The following is an 18,982-nucleotide window of genomic DNA, read 5'->3' on the forward strand; positions in this document are numbered from 1 at the left end:
GAGGAAAAAATCAAAGACACCCAAACTCATGGAGATTGAATAACATGCTATTAAATAATGAATGGGTTAACAATGACATCAAAGAAGCAATCAAGAAATTTCTAGAAACTAATGATAATGAGCACACAACAACCCAAAACCTGTGGGACACAGCAAAAGCAGTCCTGAGAGGGAAGTTTATAGCAATACAGGCATATCTGAAAAGGCTAGAAGAATCTCAAATAAAAAACCTAACCACAATGCTACAAGAACTAGAACAACAACAACAAACAAAGCCTAGGGCAAGAAGAAGGAATGAAATCATCAAGATCAGAGCAGAACTAAATGACATAGAGACTAAACAAACAATCCAAAAGATCAACGAAACTAGGAGCTGGTTCTTCGAAAAAATCAACAAAATCGACAAGCCTCTAGCCAGTCTAATCAAGAAAAAAAGAGAGAAGACACAAATAAACAAAATCAGAAATGAAAGAGGAGAAATCACGACTGATACCTCAGAAATACAAATGATAGTTAGAAATTACTTCAGACAACTGTATGACAAGAAATTTGACAATCTAGAAGAAATGGACAAATTTCTAGAAACATACAACCTTCCAAAACTGAATCAAGAAGAAGTGGAAAGTCTCAACAGACCAATAACAAAGAAGGAAATTGAAACAGTAATCCAAAATCTCCCGGCACACAAAAGCCCTGGACCGGATGGCTTCACAGGCGAATTCTACAAAACATTCAGGGAAGAACTAACTCCTATCCTCCTCAAACTGTTCCAAAAAATCCAAGAAGAAGGGAAAATCCCAAACTCTTTCTATGAAGCCAGTATTATCCTAATCCCCAAACCAGGTCAAGACACAACAAAGAAAGAAAACTACAGGCCAATATCACTGATGAACATCGATGCTAAAATCCTCAATAAAATATTGGCAAACAGGATCCAGCAACACATCAAAAAGATCATACATCATGATCAAGTGGGCTTCATTCCAGGGATGCAAGGATGGTTTAATATTCGCAAATCAATAAATATAATATATCACCTAAACAGAATGAAAGACAAAAATCACATGATCATATCAATAGATGCAGAAAAAGCATTTGATAAAGTTCAACACCCATTTATGATGAAAACACTCAGCAAAATGGGAATAAAGGGAGCATATCTTAACATAATTAAGGCTATATATGAGAAGCCTGAGGCCAACATCATACTCAATGGACAAAAACTGAAAGCATTCCCCCTGAACTCAGGAACGAGACAAGGTTGTCCACTCTCTCCACTCCTTTTCAACATAGTGTTGGAAGTCCTAGCCACAGCAATCAGACAAGAAAAAGAAATAAAAGGAATCCAAATTGGGAAAGAGGAAGTGAAACTTTCATTATATGCAGATGATATGATAGTATACCTAGAAAATCCTATAAACTCCACTAAAAGACTACTCAATATAATAAGTGAATTTGGCAAAATCGCAGGGTACAAAATAAATATACAGAAATCCAAGGCATTTCTGTACACCAACAATAAAATAGCAGAGACAGAGACAAAAAAGAAAATACCATTTACTATAGCAACAAGAAAAATAAAGTACCTAGGAGTAAACTTAACCAAAGAGATAAAAGACCTGTACTCTGAAAATTATATAACATTGAAGAAAGAAATTAAGGAAGAAACAAATAAATGGAAGCAAGTACCATGTTCTTGGATGAGAAGAATCAACATCATCAAAATGGCCATACTACCCAAAGGAATTTACAAATTCAATGCAATCCCTATTAAAATACCAATGACATATTTCACAGACCTAGAACAAATACTCCATAAATTCATATGGAACCAAAAAAGACCCCGAATAGCAAAAGCAATCTTGAGACAGAAGAACACAGCAGGAGGAATCACAACACCAGATATCAAACAATACTACAAAGCCACTGTAATCAAAACAGTCTGGTACTGGCATAAGAACAGACATATAGATCAGTGGAACAGAATAGAGAGTCCAGAAATAAACCCAGGCCTCTATGGTCAACTAATCTTTGATAAAGGAGGAAGGAACATAAAATGGAGTGAGAAGAGCCTCTTTAACAAATGGTGCTGGGAGAACTGGATAGGGACCTGCAAAAAAATGAAACTAGACCACCAACTTACACCACACACGAGAATAAACTCAAGATGGATCAAAGACTTAAATGTAAGCCGTGACACCATAAAAGTCCTAGAGGAAAACATAGGCAAGAAAATATCAGATATCTCACGTAACAATCTCTTCCCGGATACATCTCCTAAAGCAAGAGAAATAAAGGAAAAAATAAATAAATGGGATTACATCAAACTGAAGAGTTTCTGCTCAGCAAAAGAAAACATCAGCAAAATGAAAAGGAAACCAACCATATGGGAAAACATATTTGCCAATGACATCACAGACAGGGGACTGATTTCCAAAATATATAAAGAGCTGATACGACTCAACATCAAGAAAACAAACAACCCAATTAAAAAATGGGCAAGGGACCTGAACAAACACTTCTCCGAAGAGGACATACATAAGGTCCATAGACACATGAAAAAATGCTCAACATCATTAGCCATCAGGGAGATGCAAATAAAAACCACAATGAGATACCACCTTACACCAGTCAGAATGGCCATCATCAATAAATCAACAAGCAACAAGTGCTGGCGAGGATGTGGAGAAACGGGAACCCTACTGCACTGTTGGTGGGAATGCAGACTGGTGCAGCCACTATGGAGAACAGTATGGAATTACCTCAAAAGATTAAAAATGGAATTGCCTTTTGAACCAGCAACTCCACTACTAGGATTATACCCGAAGAATCTTGAAACACCAATTCAAAAGAACTTATGCACTCCTATGTTCATAGCAGCACTGTTTACAATAGCTAAGTGCTGGAAACAACCTAAGTGCCCATCTGTAGATGAGTGGATCAAAAAACTGTGGTACATTTACACAATGGAATACTATGTAGCAGAAAGAAAGAAAGAACTCCTACCATTTGCAACAACATGGATGGAACTAGAGAGAATTATGCTTAGTGAAATAAGCCAGGCAAAGAAAGAAAAATACCATATGATATCACCTAATACAGGAAACTGAAGAACAACACAAACAAAGGAACTAAATAGAACAAAGAGCAGAATAGAAGTCAATAGGGGGGAGGGAAGAGGGAGAGAAAGGGGATAAGTAAGGGAAGGGTTTAATTAAAGAGCCTGTATAAAAGACTCATGGACATAGACAACGGGGAGGGATATGATTGCGGGAGAGGGGGTGGGCTGGGTGGGGGAGAGAAATTGGGGGGAAAGGGGATAACTGTAATTGAAAAACCAAAAAAAAAAAAAATCATTAGAAATGTTTTATCTATCATCTTTGCGTATTTAATGCTGAAAGGGGAAGTTTATGCATAATAGACATAATGTTTTTCAACCCGTAGAGCTAAGAGATCAGGCCGAGTAATTAAAGAGGATTTTTAGCCCTGACCAGGGTGATTCGGTTGGTTGGGTGTCATTCTGCAAAGCGAAGGGTCAGTTTGATTGCTGGTTAGGGCACATGCCTGGGTTGCCTGTTCGTTCAGTCTGTGGTCGGGGTATGTACAAGAGGCAGCCAAATGATGTTTCTCTCTTTGATTGATTTTTCTCACCCTCTCCTTATCCCTCTCTTCTCCTACCTCTAAAAATAACTAAATAAAATCTTTAAAAATATGTCTTTAATTGAAGATGTTCTGAGGTCCCTACAACAAAATGTCTGATTTTTATCAGCATAAATGCCCCTGAACTTCATTATAGGTCAGATAATGAGGGTGAAATTAAATGTGACCCAAATACACCTGCCTTTCTTCAGTTTCCAAGTCTGTCCTTTTCCCTTTTGTAATATACCACCTATATTTTATATAGTTTTAATAGTTTTACATATAGCAAATAAATAATTTTGTAGTAAAGTTTTCTAATCATACATGGAGTGATCAAGGAGCATCTTTGCAATGTTATCTAGAAAGATAACAAAAGAGAGGTCTGACACTGAAAAGGAGTTAGATGTCTAGAAATAAGAATCCTCAATCTGTAATAAATAGGCCAATAAAATAAATTGTCTCAAGAACAACAATATCCTGTAAAATGCTATACCTTGGAGGAGCCAGTGTTTGCTCTAGAAATTCCTCAATTTTAATGAAGTCTGTTTTCAGTTCCTTGTTATACAACAGGAAGGGAGGATTGGCACCTGGGGCTAAGTCCTTCAGCTCTTCAGGCTTTCTATGATTTTTAAAAATAAGCAGAGTTAGGCCTCTAGATAAGGCACACATCATACAAACATAAAAATTGTATTGGTATTTACTGATGTCAATCCTTAGAATGAAATCTGTCATGATTTCTCTTACCTGGTCATGTCAACAGTAGTCACATTGAACTTAACTCCTTTAAGCCAGAGGATCATGAAAAGGCGTTGGCAAAAAGGACAGTTTCCAATACTCTCCCCATCACTTCCAGCCTGTTAAGATAAAGAAAGGCCTCATTCATTCATTTCCTCAATAAGTATGTATTGAGTGCCTCCTTGAAAACAAGCTAGTTGCTAGAGACAAAGTTAAAAGTCTATAATTCTATAACATATTGTTATATAATATATATCCTGGCAATATATACTTATATAATATATAATATAACTTATAATATAATAACATATAATATAATATAATATAATGTACATATTATGAAGATATATATATAACCATGACCCATGATGGACATCTCAGATATTCCAAAATTTTTGCTATTCTAGTTCAGCAACAAATATGTTTTGTTATATAACTTGTTCTACCTTTGCGTATCTTTAGAATTAATATTTAAAATGAGAATGCTGAGTAAAAAGTACGTGTATTTTCCATTTTGATAGATCTTGCCAAATTTCCTTTTTGAAAGAGGTTTTCTATATGTTCATTGGCTATTTGTTTTCCTTATTTCATGAAGTATTTGTTCAAGAAAATTTTACATTTTTTTAAGATGATGACTTTTTCCTTACTGATTTGATAAAATTATTTGTATACTAAAGATATTAACTCTTTGATACATATTTTATTCAACTAAAACAAAAACATGTCTCACCCTGGCTGGTGTAGCTCAGTGGATTGAGTGCCAGGCTGGGAACCAAAGGGTTGCTAGTTCAATTCCCAGTCAGGGCACATGCCTAGGATGCGGACCTGGTCCCCAGTTGGGGGTATGTGTGAGGCAACCACACATTGATGTTTCTTTCCCTCTCTTTCTTCCTCCCTTCCCCTCTCTCTAAAAATAAATTTTAAAAATATTTAAAGAAAATAAATTAAATTGAATGGATAGAATAAAGAGAAATACAGTTATTTACAAATAAGTGAAAACATGTCTCATGTAAATTTAAATCTTACATAAAATATATTAATTTTTTCCTTACTGCAGTCTGCTTTTCCTGATATGCTTACAGAGCCATCATGTATCTATCAAGATTACAAAAATTACTTTGTTATTTTATTTTATTTTCTTTTCTTTTTTAAGAAGCCTAGTCACAGTTTAGTCAAGCTGAGGGAGATATGAATGCCATCTTGGTCATTGGTATTTTATTTATTTATTAACGTTTATGTTTCTTGGATTTTTTAATAGTTAATTTTCTATGGATCATGTACATTTCTTCTTTTAAAGTACATTTTATTGATTATGTTGTTACAGTTGTCCCAATTTCTTTTCCCTTAGCTCTCCTCCTCCCAGCACCCCTCCCTGCCTTCCAGCAATCCCCCCCCTTAGTTCATGTCCACAGGTCATGCATATAAGTTCCTTGGCTTCACCCTTTCCTATATTATTCTTAACTCCCCCCTGTCTATTTTGTACCAAACAACTATGCCTCCTAATCCCTGCACTATTTCCCCATTTCTCCCCCCTCTCCTCCAAGCTGACAACCCTGCAAATAATCCCCACAACTATGACTCTGTTCCTGTTCCTGTACTTTGTTATTTGGTTTTTCTATAAAGATGTTCTCTAGTGGTTTTTTTTTTTTTTTTTTTTGTAACTTTGTGGTTTAATTTTTGCATTTGATTAGTCTATTTGAAATTTGTTTTGGTGTAAGAGGTGTTTCTGAACTCCAGCTTTAATATTTTAAATTTTTTTTACAAATAGTTAATAGTTGTCTTAACATCATTTATTAAAAAAAACCCATCCTCCCAGTGATTAAAAATAACACACTTCTTTAAAAACCTTTTATTTATTTATTTTTAGAAAGAGGGGGAGGGAAGGACAAAGAGATGAAGAGAAACGTCAATGTGTGTTTGTCTCTTACACGCCCCCAACTGGAGACCTGGCCTGCAACCCAGGCATGTGCCCTGATTGGGAATTGAACCGGCAACCCTTTGGTTTGTAAGCCAGTACTCAATCCACTGAACCACTCCAGCCAGAGCAAAATAACACACACTTTGGCTTTGAAATTTTGTATATACTTGAGCTTATCTGTGGACTCTCTATTCTTTATTCATTCACTCTCCCAATAAATATTCACTAAACAAATAATTATGTGTTTAGCATAGATCAGGCATTGTATATGTAAAATACAGATAACTAAAATAAAAAATAGTCCCTAAAAATTAATACTCAGTTTTAAACTGAGATAAATTCTTTGAAAGAATGATGTGCATGTTATGAGAATGTGTAACAGAGAAATGTAATTTATCTGGAATCTGTCAGGGAGGCCTTTCCTTAGAAAGTGGCATTTTAACTGAGTTCAGAGGATAGGTAAGTATTACATAGGTGTATGGTCATAAAGAGGGTGTTCTAAACAGAGGGATTCATATGTCTAAAGGCCTTGCAACAGGTTTGAGCAGGCATATATAAGGAACTGAAAGAAATTCAATATGGCTTGGATTCAGAGAGTAAGGGAGAGAAGAGAAAAATTTAATGAACTAGGTTACAACAAAGGCAAAATCTTCTCTTTTTCAAAAGAACTCTTAAGAAAATAAAAAGCATCTGCATCATAAATACACAAAAATATGCAAGAACTTTTATAACTCGATAACAGACTACTAAATTTAAAATTAGCAAGAGATTTAAACACCTCGCAAAAGATACACAGATGGTAAATAAAGACATGAAAAGATGCTCAACATCATTAGTCATCAGGAAAATGCAAGTTAAACACACAATGAGTTAATATTACACACACATTAGAATAGCTGAAATTAAAAAGACTGACCATTCCAAGTACAGGCAGGAATGTGGAGCAACTGAAATGGAGAGAATGTTGTTAGGAGTGGAAAATAATCTAGCTGCTTTATAAAGAAATTATCAAAGTTAAAAATGTTATTTATCATATGATCCAGTAATTCTAATCCTAGGTCGTCGGCAGCCGTCCGTCTCGAGAGACGATGGTGTAGCTTCTTAAGAGTCTATCTGCACCGCCGAGAATGGCTGTGCAGTCCGACTCGGGAGTGACATGGTATCTGTCTCCTCCTGTGTTGAATCGACATCTTGTGATGACGCTGAAGCTACAGAGCCTGGGCAGGGTAATATGGAGGGTCTGCTGTTGCCCATGCAGCAGACCCCCCCTCTCTTTGCAGCTGAAGGGTCCAAGGGAAAGACGGAGTCGATACAGCTTGGGTTCAGGTGCGCTGCAGGAGTTGCCGGTGTTGACTACAACGTCAAACCGCCTTAGGGACTCCGGCTCCGGATTTTCTGTCGGGGTTTACTCCCTTAGCCTTTCCCCTGAAGAGGTATGCCGCAAGGCAGCAGAGGTTTTTTGGAGTCAGAGTTTTCCTTCTCTGATGTGCCCTGACTGGAAGATCGAACCAGCGACACTTAGCTCGCAGGCCGACGCTCAATCCACTGAGCTAAACCAGCCAGGACAATAATCCTAGGTACTTACCCCAAAATGAAAGCATATGGCCATAGAAAGACTTGTCCATGTATGTTTATAGCAAATTTATTCACAATAGCCAAAAATTGAAGACTACCCAAATGTCCTTCAGTGGGTTAATGGATAAACAAATATGGTACGTCCATACAAGGAAATAGTTTAGCAATAAAACAAATGAGCTATTGATGCACAAAATATGAGCAAATCTCAGAAAAATTATTCTGAATAAAAGAAGCCAGATAACAAAAAGAGCACATACTGCATGATTCAATCTACAGAAAATTTTAGAAAATACAAAACAATTTATCCTGACAGAGAGCAGATCAGTGATTGCCTAGCAGGAGTGCAGTGGGATAGGGTGAGGAAAATAGACTGCATCGATTGACCACAAGGGGACATAAGGGAACTTTATGAGGTGATAGAAATACTCTGTATATCTTTTAAAGTATATTTTATTGATTATGTTGTTACAGTTGTCCCAATTTCTTTCCCTTTTGCTCCCCTCTTCCCAGTAACCCCCCTTCCTTCCAGCAATCTCACTCCCCTTAGTTCATGTCCATGGGTCATGCATATAAGTTCTTTGGCTTTACCCTTTCCTATATTATTCTTAATTTCCTCCTGTCTATTTTGTATCAAACAATTATGCTTCTTAGTCTCTGCACCATTTCCCCATTTCTCCCCCTCCCCGCTCCCAGCTGATAACCCTCCAAATGATCCCCATACCTATGATTCTGTTCCTGTTCTGGTTGCTTGCTCATTTTGTTTTTGTTTTTATTTTTTAGATTCAGTTGTTGATGTTTGTGAGTGTGTTGTCATTTAATATTCATAGTGTTGATCTTCTTTTTCTTAAATAAGTACCTCTAACATTTTATGTAATAATGGCTTAATGATGATGAACTCCTTTAGCTTTACATTGTCTAGGAAGCACTTTATCTGTTCTTCCATTCTAGATGATAGCTTTGCTGGATAAAGTAATCTTGGTTGTAGGTCTTTGCTTTTCATCACATTGAATACTTTTTGCCAGTCCCTTCTTGACAGCAAAGGTTCTTTTGAGAAATCAGCTGATAGCCTTATAGGCACCCTTTTGTAGGTAACTCTTTGCTCTTCTCTTGCTGCTTTTAAGATCCTCTATCTTGAACCTTTGGTATTTTAATGATAATGTGTCTTGGATTGATCCTCTTTGGATCTAGCTTCTTTGGGACTCTGTGCTTCCTGGATTTGGAGGTCTATTTCCTTCACCAAATTTGGAAGTTTTCCTTTATTATTTTTTCACATAAGTTTTCAATTTCTTGCTCTTCCTCTTCTCCTTCTGGCACCCCTATGATTCAGATGTTGGCACGTTTGAAGTTGTCCCAGAGGTTCCTAAGCCTCTCCTCATTTTTTTTGAATTCCTGTTTCCTCATTTTGTACTGATTGAGTGCTTTTTATTTTTCCCTTGTATTCTAAATTATTGATTTGAACCCCAGTGTCCTTCTCTTCACATTGATTTTGTGTGGACTTTCCTTCATTTCATTTAGCATAGCCTTCACTTCTTCCCTTATGTGTTTGCCATACTTAAGCATATCTGCTAAGTCTGTAAGCATCTTTATCACCAGTGTTTTGAACTCTACATCTGTTAGGTTGGCTATCTCCTTGTTGCTTAGTTCTCCCACTGGAACTTTGGTCTTTTTCTTTTTGGGGGCCATACTTCTCTGTCTCCTCATCTTGACAGGATCCTGTGTTTGTTTGCCTCTGTGTCTTAAGTAGAACTTTCACACCTGTTACATTGTAAGGGGCGGAGCCTTAAGTATTCATCAGTATAGGGTGACCTGTTTCACCACGTTTCAGCACTATGTGTATGGTAAAGATATGAGAGGTAACAATGCCACTTGCTTAGCACTCACCCCTTTTCCAGGCACCTCTTCCACTTCTGTACAGGACTGGCTCCTCTCTCTCTGTTGCCCTGGCCATCATTCCCAGAGTGGGTGGGTCTGTGGATGTTCTAGGACTGTGGGGCCCTTTAAACAAGCAGACTCTACTGAGAGACTAGCAGTTTCTTCCTCTGCCCCAACCCCCACTTATTTGCAGTCAGAAGCAATGAGGCTTTATTTTCCCCGGCGCTGGAACCATTAGCTGTGAGGTGTAGTCTGGTGCTAGGAGTGCTCCCCAAGTGTCCGCCTCAACCTTTTTAAATGTTTGAGTGCAATTTCTGCTTGCCTGTGACTGTCACCACTGCTGCTGTCGCCACCACACCACGTCCTCTCCGCCCCAGCTCCACCCCTCCTACCTGTCTGCATGAGTACTTCTCCTTCATATCTTTGCTTTTGGACTTCCATGCAGCTCAGTTTTCTGGAACTTCTGGTTGTCTGTAGTTTTGAGGTAGTTGTATTCCTTTTTAGTTGTGGAAGGAGATGCAGTGTGTCTATTTAGGCCTCCATCTTGGCTGAAAGTCAGTAATATTCTATATTTTTATTGGGGTGGTGGTTACATGTGTCTATACATTTGTCAAAACTCATTGGATGTGAAGTATCTAAGATGGTGGGGGAGTAAGTGGAAGCTACACTAACCTTCTCCCAGGACCAATCTGGAATTACAACTAAATTGTAGAGAAATCATCTAGAATAACCAACTGAACACTACCTGGATAGAAGCTTTATTACCACAGACAGACATAAGAAGCCACTTCACCACAGTGTGACTGGTAGCAAGTGGGGAGGAGGAATGAGAGGGCTGGCTGGGCTCCCATGGGCAGCAGCAAAAATTCCAGAGGAATATTTTGTTGGCTTGGGGGTTTCCCCTGTGAATTGTGGGGTCTGTACCCCAAGCTGGGCTCCCTAGCCTACAGCACCAGAACTATAATAGAACCCAGATAATATCCAGCTGTGAAAAGCAGTAGGGTTTTTGTCTGTGAGGGAGTGATGGCTGGAGTCACAGAGAGCCTTTTTAAAGGGCCAATGCATAAAATTTCATTTGCAGCCTCTTACCCTGGGCTCTGGCAAAGGTGGGGAAGAGTGGACTAGACACACCTGAGGAGATTCTGGAGTTGGTGGCTCTGAGAAGAGAACTGAAGGAAGAGCTGCCAGGATCCCAGTGCTGAGTCATTCCTCATACTGCAGAAGCCATCTTGCTCAGGCAGATCACTCCTCTCCATGAAGCATCAGCTGAGGGGAAGCAATAGCCATGCCTGCAGGAATTACATTGTCCCACCCTGTGGTGCTTAAGCAGGACTGCTGATTACAGAAAAACTACATTAACAAAAGATCATTTTAGTGATTGACTGGTTTAACCTCTAAGACAGAAAATACAAAGAAGCAGCTAAAATGGGAAGACAAACAGACCCCAAATGAAAGACCAAAAAAATTCTCCAGAAGAACTAAATGAAATGGAGGCAAGCAATTTATCAGATAGAGAGTTTAGAGTAATGATGATGAGGATAGTCAACAACATGAAAGAAGGCATAGAAACCATAAAAAAGGACCAGTCAGAAATAAAGAATACAATATCTGAAATAAATAATGCACTGGAATGAATAAATAGTAGGTTAAATGAAGAAGAGGATAGAATCAGTGTTTTGGAATACAAGGTAGAAAAAAACACCCAGGTAGAGCAGAAAAAAGAAAAAAATAATTTAAAAAAATGAGACCTTAAGAAACATTTTGGACAACATGAAACATAACAACATCCACATCATGAGACTACCAGAAGAAGAAGAGAGTGAGCAAGGGATTGAGACCCTATTTGAGGAAATAATGACAGAAAACTTCCCTAATCTGGTGAAAGAAAAAGACACAGAAGTCCAGGAAGCTCAGAGTCCCAAACAAGTTGGACCCAAAGTAGCCTATATTGAGACACATCATAATTAAAATGATAAGGCTTAAAGACAAGGAGAGAATCCTAAAAGCCTCAAGAGAAGAGCAGGGAGTTACTTCTAAGGGAGCACCAATTAGCCTGGCATCTTATTACTCAACAGAAACATTTCAGGCCAGAAGGGAGTGGCATGAAATATTCAAGGTGATAAAAAGCAAATATCTACAACCAAGGCTACTTTACCCAGGGAAGTTATCATTAAAATCAAAGGAGAAATAAGGAGCTCCCCTGACAAGAAAAAGCTAAAGGAGTTCGTGAACACCAAACCAGTACTGCAACAAATGTTAAACAGCTTACTTTAAGAAAAAGAACAGAAAGAGAAAGAAAGAAAAAAAAAAAAAAGAGGAAAACAGTCTAACAATAAAATGGCATTACATATATGTCTATTAATTATCACCTTAAATATAAATGGCTTAAATCCTTCAATCAAAAGACATAGGGTAGCTGAATGGATAAGACAACAAGACCCATATATATGCTGCCTCCAAGAGACCCATCTCAGATTGAAAGATACACACAGACTAAAAGTAAAGAAATGGAAAAAGATATTTCATGAAAATGGAAAAGAAACAAAAAGATGAAATAGCAGTACTTATATCTGACAAAATAGACTTTAAAACCAGTGCTATAATAAGAGCTAAAAAAGAACACTACATGACAAAGGGAAGAATCCAATAAGAGGATATGACCCTAGTAAACATTTACGGACCCAACATAGAAGCTCCTAAAAGTGTAAAGCAAATCTTGATGGATGTAAAGGGAGAAATCAGCAGAAATACAGTTATAGTTGGGAATTTTAACACCCCATTGACTTTAATTTTCCAGGCAGAAAATCGACAAGGAGAGAGCAGCCTTAAACACACACTAGATCATGTACTTAATTATATCTTCACAGCATTTCACCCCAAAGCAGCAGATATACATACTTTTTAAATGCATATGGAGCATTTTCTAGGATAGACTACATGTTCTACAATACATACAATAATCCAAAAATAAATCAGGAAGAATCAGAGAATCTGAATAGACAGATTACACCTAATGAAATTGAAGCAGTATTCAAAAAACTACCAACAAACAAAGGCCCTGGACCAGATGGTGTCACAGGTGAATTTTACCAAACATTCTGAGAATAACTAACACCTCTCCTTCTCAAACTATTTCATAAAATTCAAGAGGAGGGAAGGCTCCAAAGCTCATTTTTTGAGGCCAGTATTATCCTAATTCCAAAACCAGATAAAGACATCAGAAAGAAAGAAAATTATAGGCCCTTAACCCTGATGAACATAGATGCTAAAATCCTCAACAACCTACTGCAGCAATGCATCAAAAAGATCATACACCATGATCAAGTGAGATTTACTCTGGGAATGCAAGGTCCCTGCAACATTTGCAAATCAATAAATGTGATTCACCACATAAACAAAATTAAGGATAAAAACCACATGATCATATCAACAGATGCAGGAAAAGCATTTGATAAAATCCAGCACCCATTTATGATAAAAACTCCCAGCAAAGTGGGAATAGAGAAAACATACCTAAACATAATAAAGGCCACATATGACAGATGCACTGCCAGCATCATACCCAATGGGCAAAAACTACAAGCATTTCCCCTTAAGATCAGAAACAAAAGAGGGGTGTCTGCTTCCATCCCCCTTATTCAACAAAGTACTGGAAGTCCTAGCCACAGCAATCAGACAAGAAGAAGAAATAAGAGACATCCAATTGGAAAGAAAGAAGTAAAGCTGTCTTTATTTGCAGATGACTTGATACTGTACACAGAGAACTCCAAAGATTCCATCAAGGAACTACTAGAACTGATAAGTGAATTCAGCCAAGTAGCAGGATACAAATTAACATCCAGAAATCAGTTGCATTTTTATATGTCAATAATGAACTAACAGGGAAATTAAGAAAACAATCCCATTCACAATTACTACAAAAAAATTAAAATACCTAGGAATAAACCTAACCAAGGATAAAAAAGACCTGTACATGGAAGATTATAAGACACTGAAGAAAGAAATTGAGGAAGATACAAGTAAATGGAAGCACATACTGTGTTCATGGATAGGAAGGCTGAACATCATTAAAATGTTCATACTACCCAAAGCAATCTATAGATTCAATGTAATTCCTATCAAAATTCCAATTACTTATTTCACAGAACTAGAATAAATATTTCAAAAATGTATATGGAACCACAAAAGGCCCCACATAGCAATAGTGATCCTGAGAAAGAAGAACAAAGTTGGAGGAATCATACTACCTAATATGAAACTATACCACAAGGTCGAGTAATCAAAACAGCTTGGTACTGGCATAAAAGCAGACACTTAAGTCAATGCAACAGAATCAAGAGCCCAGAAATAAACTCACACCTTTATAATCAATTAATATTTGACAGAGTAAACAAGCACATACAGTGGGCTATAAATAGTTTATTCAATAAGTAGTGTGGGAAAAATTGGATAGATTCCTGCAGAAAAATAAAACTAGACCACCTTCTTACACCACACACAAGAATAAATTCAAAATGAATCAAAGACTTAAATGTTATACCTGAAACCATAAAAATCTTAGAAGAAAATATAGGCAGCAAAATCTCAGATATTGCTCATAGAAATTTTTATCAGATATATCTCCCCTGGCAAGGGAAGCAATAGAAAAAATAAAAAATAAACAAATGGGACTACATGAAACTAAGTTTTTTGCACAGCAAAGGAAAATATGAACAAAGTAAAAGACAACCTATAGAATGGAAGAACATATTCGCTGATACATCTGATAAGGTGTTAATACCCAAAATTTACAAAATACTTACAAAAATCTACACACACACACACACACACACACACACACCAATTAAGAAATGGGCAAAGGACCTGAATAGACATTTCTCCAAAGAATACATACAGATGGCCGATAGACATATAAAAAGCTGCTCAATGTCACTAATCATCACATAAATGAAAATTAAAACCACAATGAGATACCATTTCACACCTGTCAGGATGGCTATCATCAATAAATCGAAAAACAAGTGCTGGTGAGGATGTGGAGAAAGGGGAAAGCTTTTGTAATATTGGTGGGGATACAGACTGGTGCAGCCACTGTTGAAAGCAATGTGGAGATAACTTAAAAAATTAAAAATGGATCTGCCTTTTGACCTAGCAATACCACTTCTGAGAATATAGTTGAAGGAGCTCAAAACACTAATTTGAAAGAACATAATCATCCCTATGTTTGTTGCATCATTATTTGCAATTGCCATGATATGGAAGCAGCCCAAGTGTGCAACAATAGATGAGTGGATAAAACAGCTATGGGACATTTACAATGTGGAATCTACTAGGCCATAAAAAAATTTACTCTTTGCAATAGTATATATGTACCTGGAGAACATTTTGCTAAGTGAAATAAGCCAGTCAGAGAAAGACAAATACCATATGATTTCACTCATATGTGGAATTTAATGAACAAACTGAACTAACAAGCAGAACATCTATGGAGAGCAGATGACAGCTATTGGGGTGGGGGATTTGGGGGTGGAGGAATTGAGCAAAAAGGGTAAAGGACTTATGAATATGGACAACAGTGTGATGATTCCTGGGGGGAGTGTGGTGTATGGGGACTAAATGGTAACGGAAAAATACAATGAAGATTAAATTTAAAAAGCCATTGAATGCCCTCAAAATGGTGCATCTTATTTTATGCAAGTTATACCTCAATAAAATATACTTAAATAGAAAATCTCAAAAATCAGAACCAAAAACTCTCAGATAAATGATTATTAAGGGGTTGCAGACATTGCAAAGACAAAGATAAGGTTACGAATATGGAAGGGAGTGCCTGGATATGGTGAAGAATTAGATTATTAGAAGAGAAGTTATGAATCTGAGAGGCCAGAGTATTGGAAGGGTCATCTGTGTAGATATTAAAATCGCCAAGAATTAAGATAGGAATAGTGTTGGAGAGAGTGACAGTGATCTAAGAGCTAGAACTCACAAAAAATAAGGGAGAGTGACCATGGGTTTGGAAGATTATTATAACAAGGAGGGGTAGCAGGTGGTTTAATCTGATTTTCTGAAACTCAGTCTAGGTATTTCTCTGGATGGGGTTGGAAGGATGGTCTGAAAATAGAAATGAGGTGCAAGGATATCTAAAGATCATCTACCCCACCTCCAGGTGCAGTGGTAAGAGGAATGAAGAAGAAAAGGAAGCCACTTCTTGAGATGGTTATAGCTGATGTAGTGTTCTCATGGGAGATCCAGGTTTTAGACACCTCAATCTAAGCTCATCCCACACTAAATTTCTTCCCTGTTCTTCACTGCACACACTGCCCTACCTTTTCTTTAGGGATTCCAAGCCATTGAAAGTCGCCTTCATCTGGTATGAACTAAATTGTCTCCCTCTCTCCACCCCTTTCCCTTACCAAATTCATATGTTGAAACTCTAACATCCAGTGTAATTATGTTTTGAGGTGAGGACTTTGGGAACTAATTAGGTTTAGATGAGGTCTAGAGGATAGGGTTCTTATGATGGGATTATGCATGCCTGAATAAGGAGACCAGAACACACACACACTCTCTTTCTCTCTCTCTCTCTCTCTCTCTCTCTCTCTCTCTCTCTCTCTCTCTCTCTTTCTTTCTTTCTCTCTCTCTCTCTCTCTCCCTCTCCCTCTTTTTCCCTCTCTCCTATTCAAGAACACAGCCAGAAAGCAGCCACCTATAACCCAGGGAAAGAGTTCTCACCAGAAACTGACCATGCTGGCACCTGATCCAGCCTCTAACTGTGAGGAACAAATGTTTGCTGTTATAGCACATAGTCTATGGTATTTTGTTATGACAGCCTGAGCAGACAAGACACCATCCACCCAGCTGACCAAACTAGAAACTTGGGAATGATCCTTTTGCTTCACTCTGAATATTTAATCCAACTACTAATTCTCATCAGTTTTACCTATAAATATCTTGAAATAAGTTTAGGTTTCTCATTTGCCATGGCTACTACATCATTCACTCATTCAATGCTGATTTGATGCATACTATCTGTCCGACACTGTTAGGTGCTAACTTTAGTCTAGCCCATTAGCATCTCTCATCTCTTAAATCTTTTTTTCCTCTTTTGCCTCAGTCTGTAGAAGGAAATAAAAGGTACTTCATCTTACATTTGCTCTGATCTGTCATTTCTACTAGTAATGTTAAGGTTCAAGAACCCATGAGCATAATTCTAAGTGGGTACAACAGAGAAAATCATGCTTATTATTGCTCTTTTGTGATGTCACAGAGTGAAGAGGTATGGGAAGTGGCAACTAACCATGGCACTGTGTTTCTTTTGTAACAGAAGTCAGACTAAGGATACAATCAGAACTTGAGTTAGTGAGTGGAAAGAAACATGATTAGGGTGGGAGGCAGGAAGAAAAATGGACTCTGACAATAGATACAGCAGGAAGGGTGGATCACCTTTGGCAAAAGGAAAGGCAAAACAGTGAGGTATGGGGGAAATGCAGTAAAATTTTACAGGAAACTGTAGGGTTTTGTTTTTTTTTTCTGTTTATAATATGTTGATTTAAGGTGCTATCACATAAAATTTTAGAATGTCAGTTTCCCAGCCTGATTGATGAATTATCTTCTTCTTAAGTGTCTTTAGCTGGCCAAAACACGGTGTGGTCATTCAACAAAACAACTTATTTCTCTTTGTGTTTGTGATCTAAGTTTCTAAACATAAAAAATAATAATAGCTATATTTGACATTTATTAAGTGTTAACTATGTTAACAACTTCTATATTTTACATATTTGTTTCATTTAATCCTCACATTGAAAATGATCCTGTGAGGTATGTTGTCTTAATACTTGTGTTTTACAGATGAGGAAATTGTTACCTACAGAAGCTGACTTGCTCAAATACACTCGTCTAGACAGGAGTTGATGACATATGTACTCTTTTCATGTAACAAATCTGAGACTGTCTACCCCAGGACCCACACTATTTATCACTGCTTTCTCTCACCTAATAGTTTTGTTGAGTTTTTTATTAATCAATTGTTATGATAGTTCTAAAATAGTTTGAAAATGGCCTGGACATTTAGAGGAGAGTATCATTTCTTTCTTCTTTCCCACATAGACAAAAATGTTTTGACAAAATATTACATTAAGAATTTTGGCCCAAATGTTAGATGTTACAATGTTATGTACAAACCTACTGCAAGTTAATTTTAGAGTGTTTGGTAGAAAACACAAAAACTTCATTTAACAATGAACAAACCAATAATATCAACTCTCTATTTAGATAAAATAAAATGTATGTTAGAAAATCTTTTGTTTTTAGTACATGGATATAAATCTTTCCCAAATCATACAGAGCTGAAAGGCAATGTTTCACTGTGTTTCACTGGAACACATAGGTGGTGTGATATAAATTCTTAATTATGATAGGAAAGTGCTTAATCTCTTGTAGGAATGCCATAAGGGCATGGGGAAGAAGTTGTGGTAGGGTTTTTAAGCTACAGTCAGAGGTACCTGCGAAAATCACAGACTCATTTAATCTTTAGAACAATACCACATTATCTATAAATGAGATACCATTGGTAAAAGCAGTACTTTTAAAGGTTACTGATTAACATTTTTCGTCCCTCTCAATTTCTGCATCTCTTTCACTATCTTTTATTAAACTTCTAGAGATCTGTGGAACACATCTTAAAGCAAAGGAAAGCAAAACAAAAACCTGAACCAGATGACACTCAAGATTCTTCCAGAAAATCTTTAATTTGTATCAATATCATTAGATAAGCTTACATCTAAAGGATTGCATCTTATGAAATTCTAAAAGTTTTTCTAAGAACTTTTCCAAGTTGAAAACAATTGAATAAGATTTGACATACCTATTTTAAAGGATTGAAATTCTAACTCTGTCATTCACTAGCTGTGTGACCTTGGACAAAGTTAGTTTAGACATAAGAAAAACTTTAGTTACCCTTGGTTTGGAATTGCTAGATGTAAAATGCAAGTTAGAAAATGAAGGCTTATTTATATCATGTTTGAGCAGTCACATGTTTTGCTAGAATCCAGAGATAGGAGAAGTAGTTCCTATGCCTCATGGTCCAGCAAACACTTATTTGGATTACTTTGTGATGCAAGAATTCAAGGTCTCTTTCCCATAGTTTTGAAAAGGCTGGTTGATTCTGTCTTTGGTGTGTATATGGGACCAGTTGTTAAATATTTTTAAATGATTGTAAAAATATTAATTGAGCTAACTGAA

The 18,982-nt window shown here is 37.0% G+C and overlaps 1 protein-coding gene across 3 annotated transcripts in view; it reads right to left on the reverse strand.

Moving 5' to 3' along the window:
• CLIC2 (CLIC family member 2) overlaps positions 1–18,982 on the reverse strand; it is a 65,589-nt gene that overhangs the window by 45,190 nt on the left and 1,417 nt on the right. Inside the window, exons 1-3 of one of the 3 annotated variants that reach the window (XM_090264766.1) lie at positions 10,874–10,922; positions 4,384–4,493; positions 4,133–4,258 (exon numbers count right to left, since the gene is read on the reverse strand). In XM_090264766.1, the coding sequence (XP_090120892.1) occupies positions 4,133–4,258; positions 4,384–4,439 (182 nt within the window). In that variant the 5' untranslated portion in view covers positions 4,440–4,493; positions 10,874–10,922. Of the gene's footprint in view, positions 1–4,132; positions 4,259–4,383; positions 4,494–7,208; positions 7,240–10,873; positions 10,923–18,982 lie in introns of those variants that run through there. The other 2 variants (XM_090264765.1, XM_090264763.1) reach the window with 2 other exon arrangements.

This window comes from Furipterus horrens, unplaced genomic scaffold, assembly GCF_987537825.1.
Source record: "Furipterus horrens unplaced genomic scaffold, mFurHor1.1.pri manual_scaffold_17, whole genome shotgun sequence".
Lineage (NCBI taxonomy): Eukaryota > Metazoa > Chordata > Mammalia > Chiroptera > Furipteridae > Furipterus > Furipterus horrens.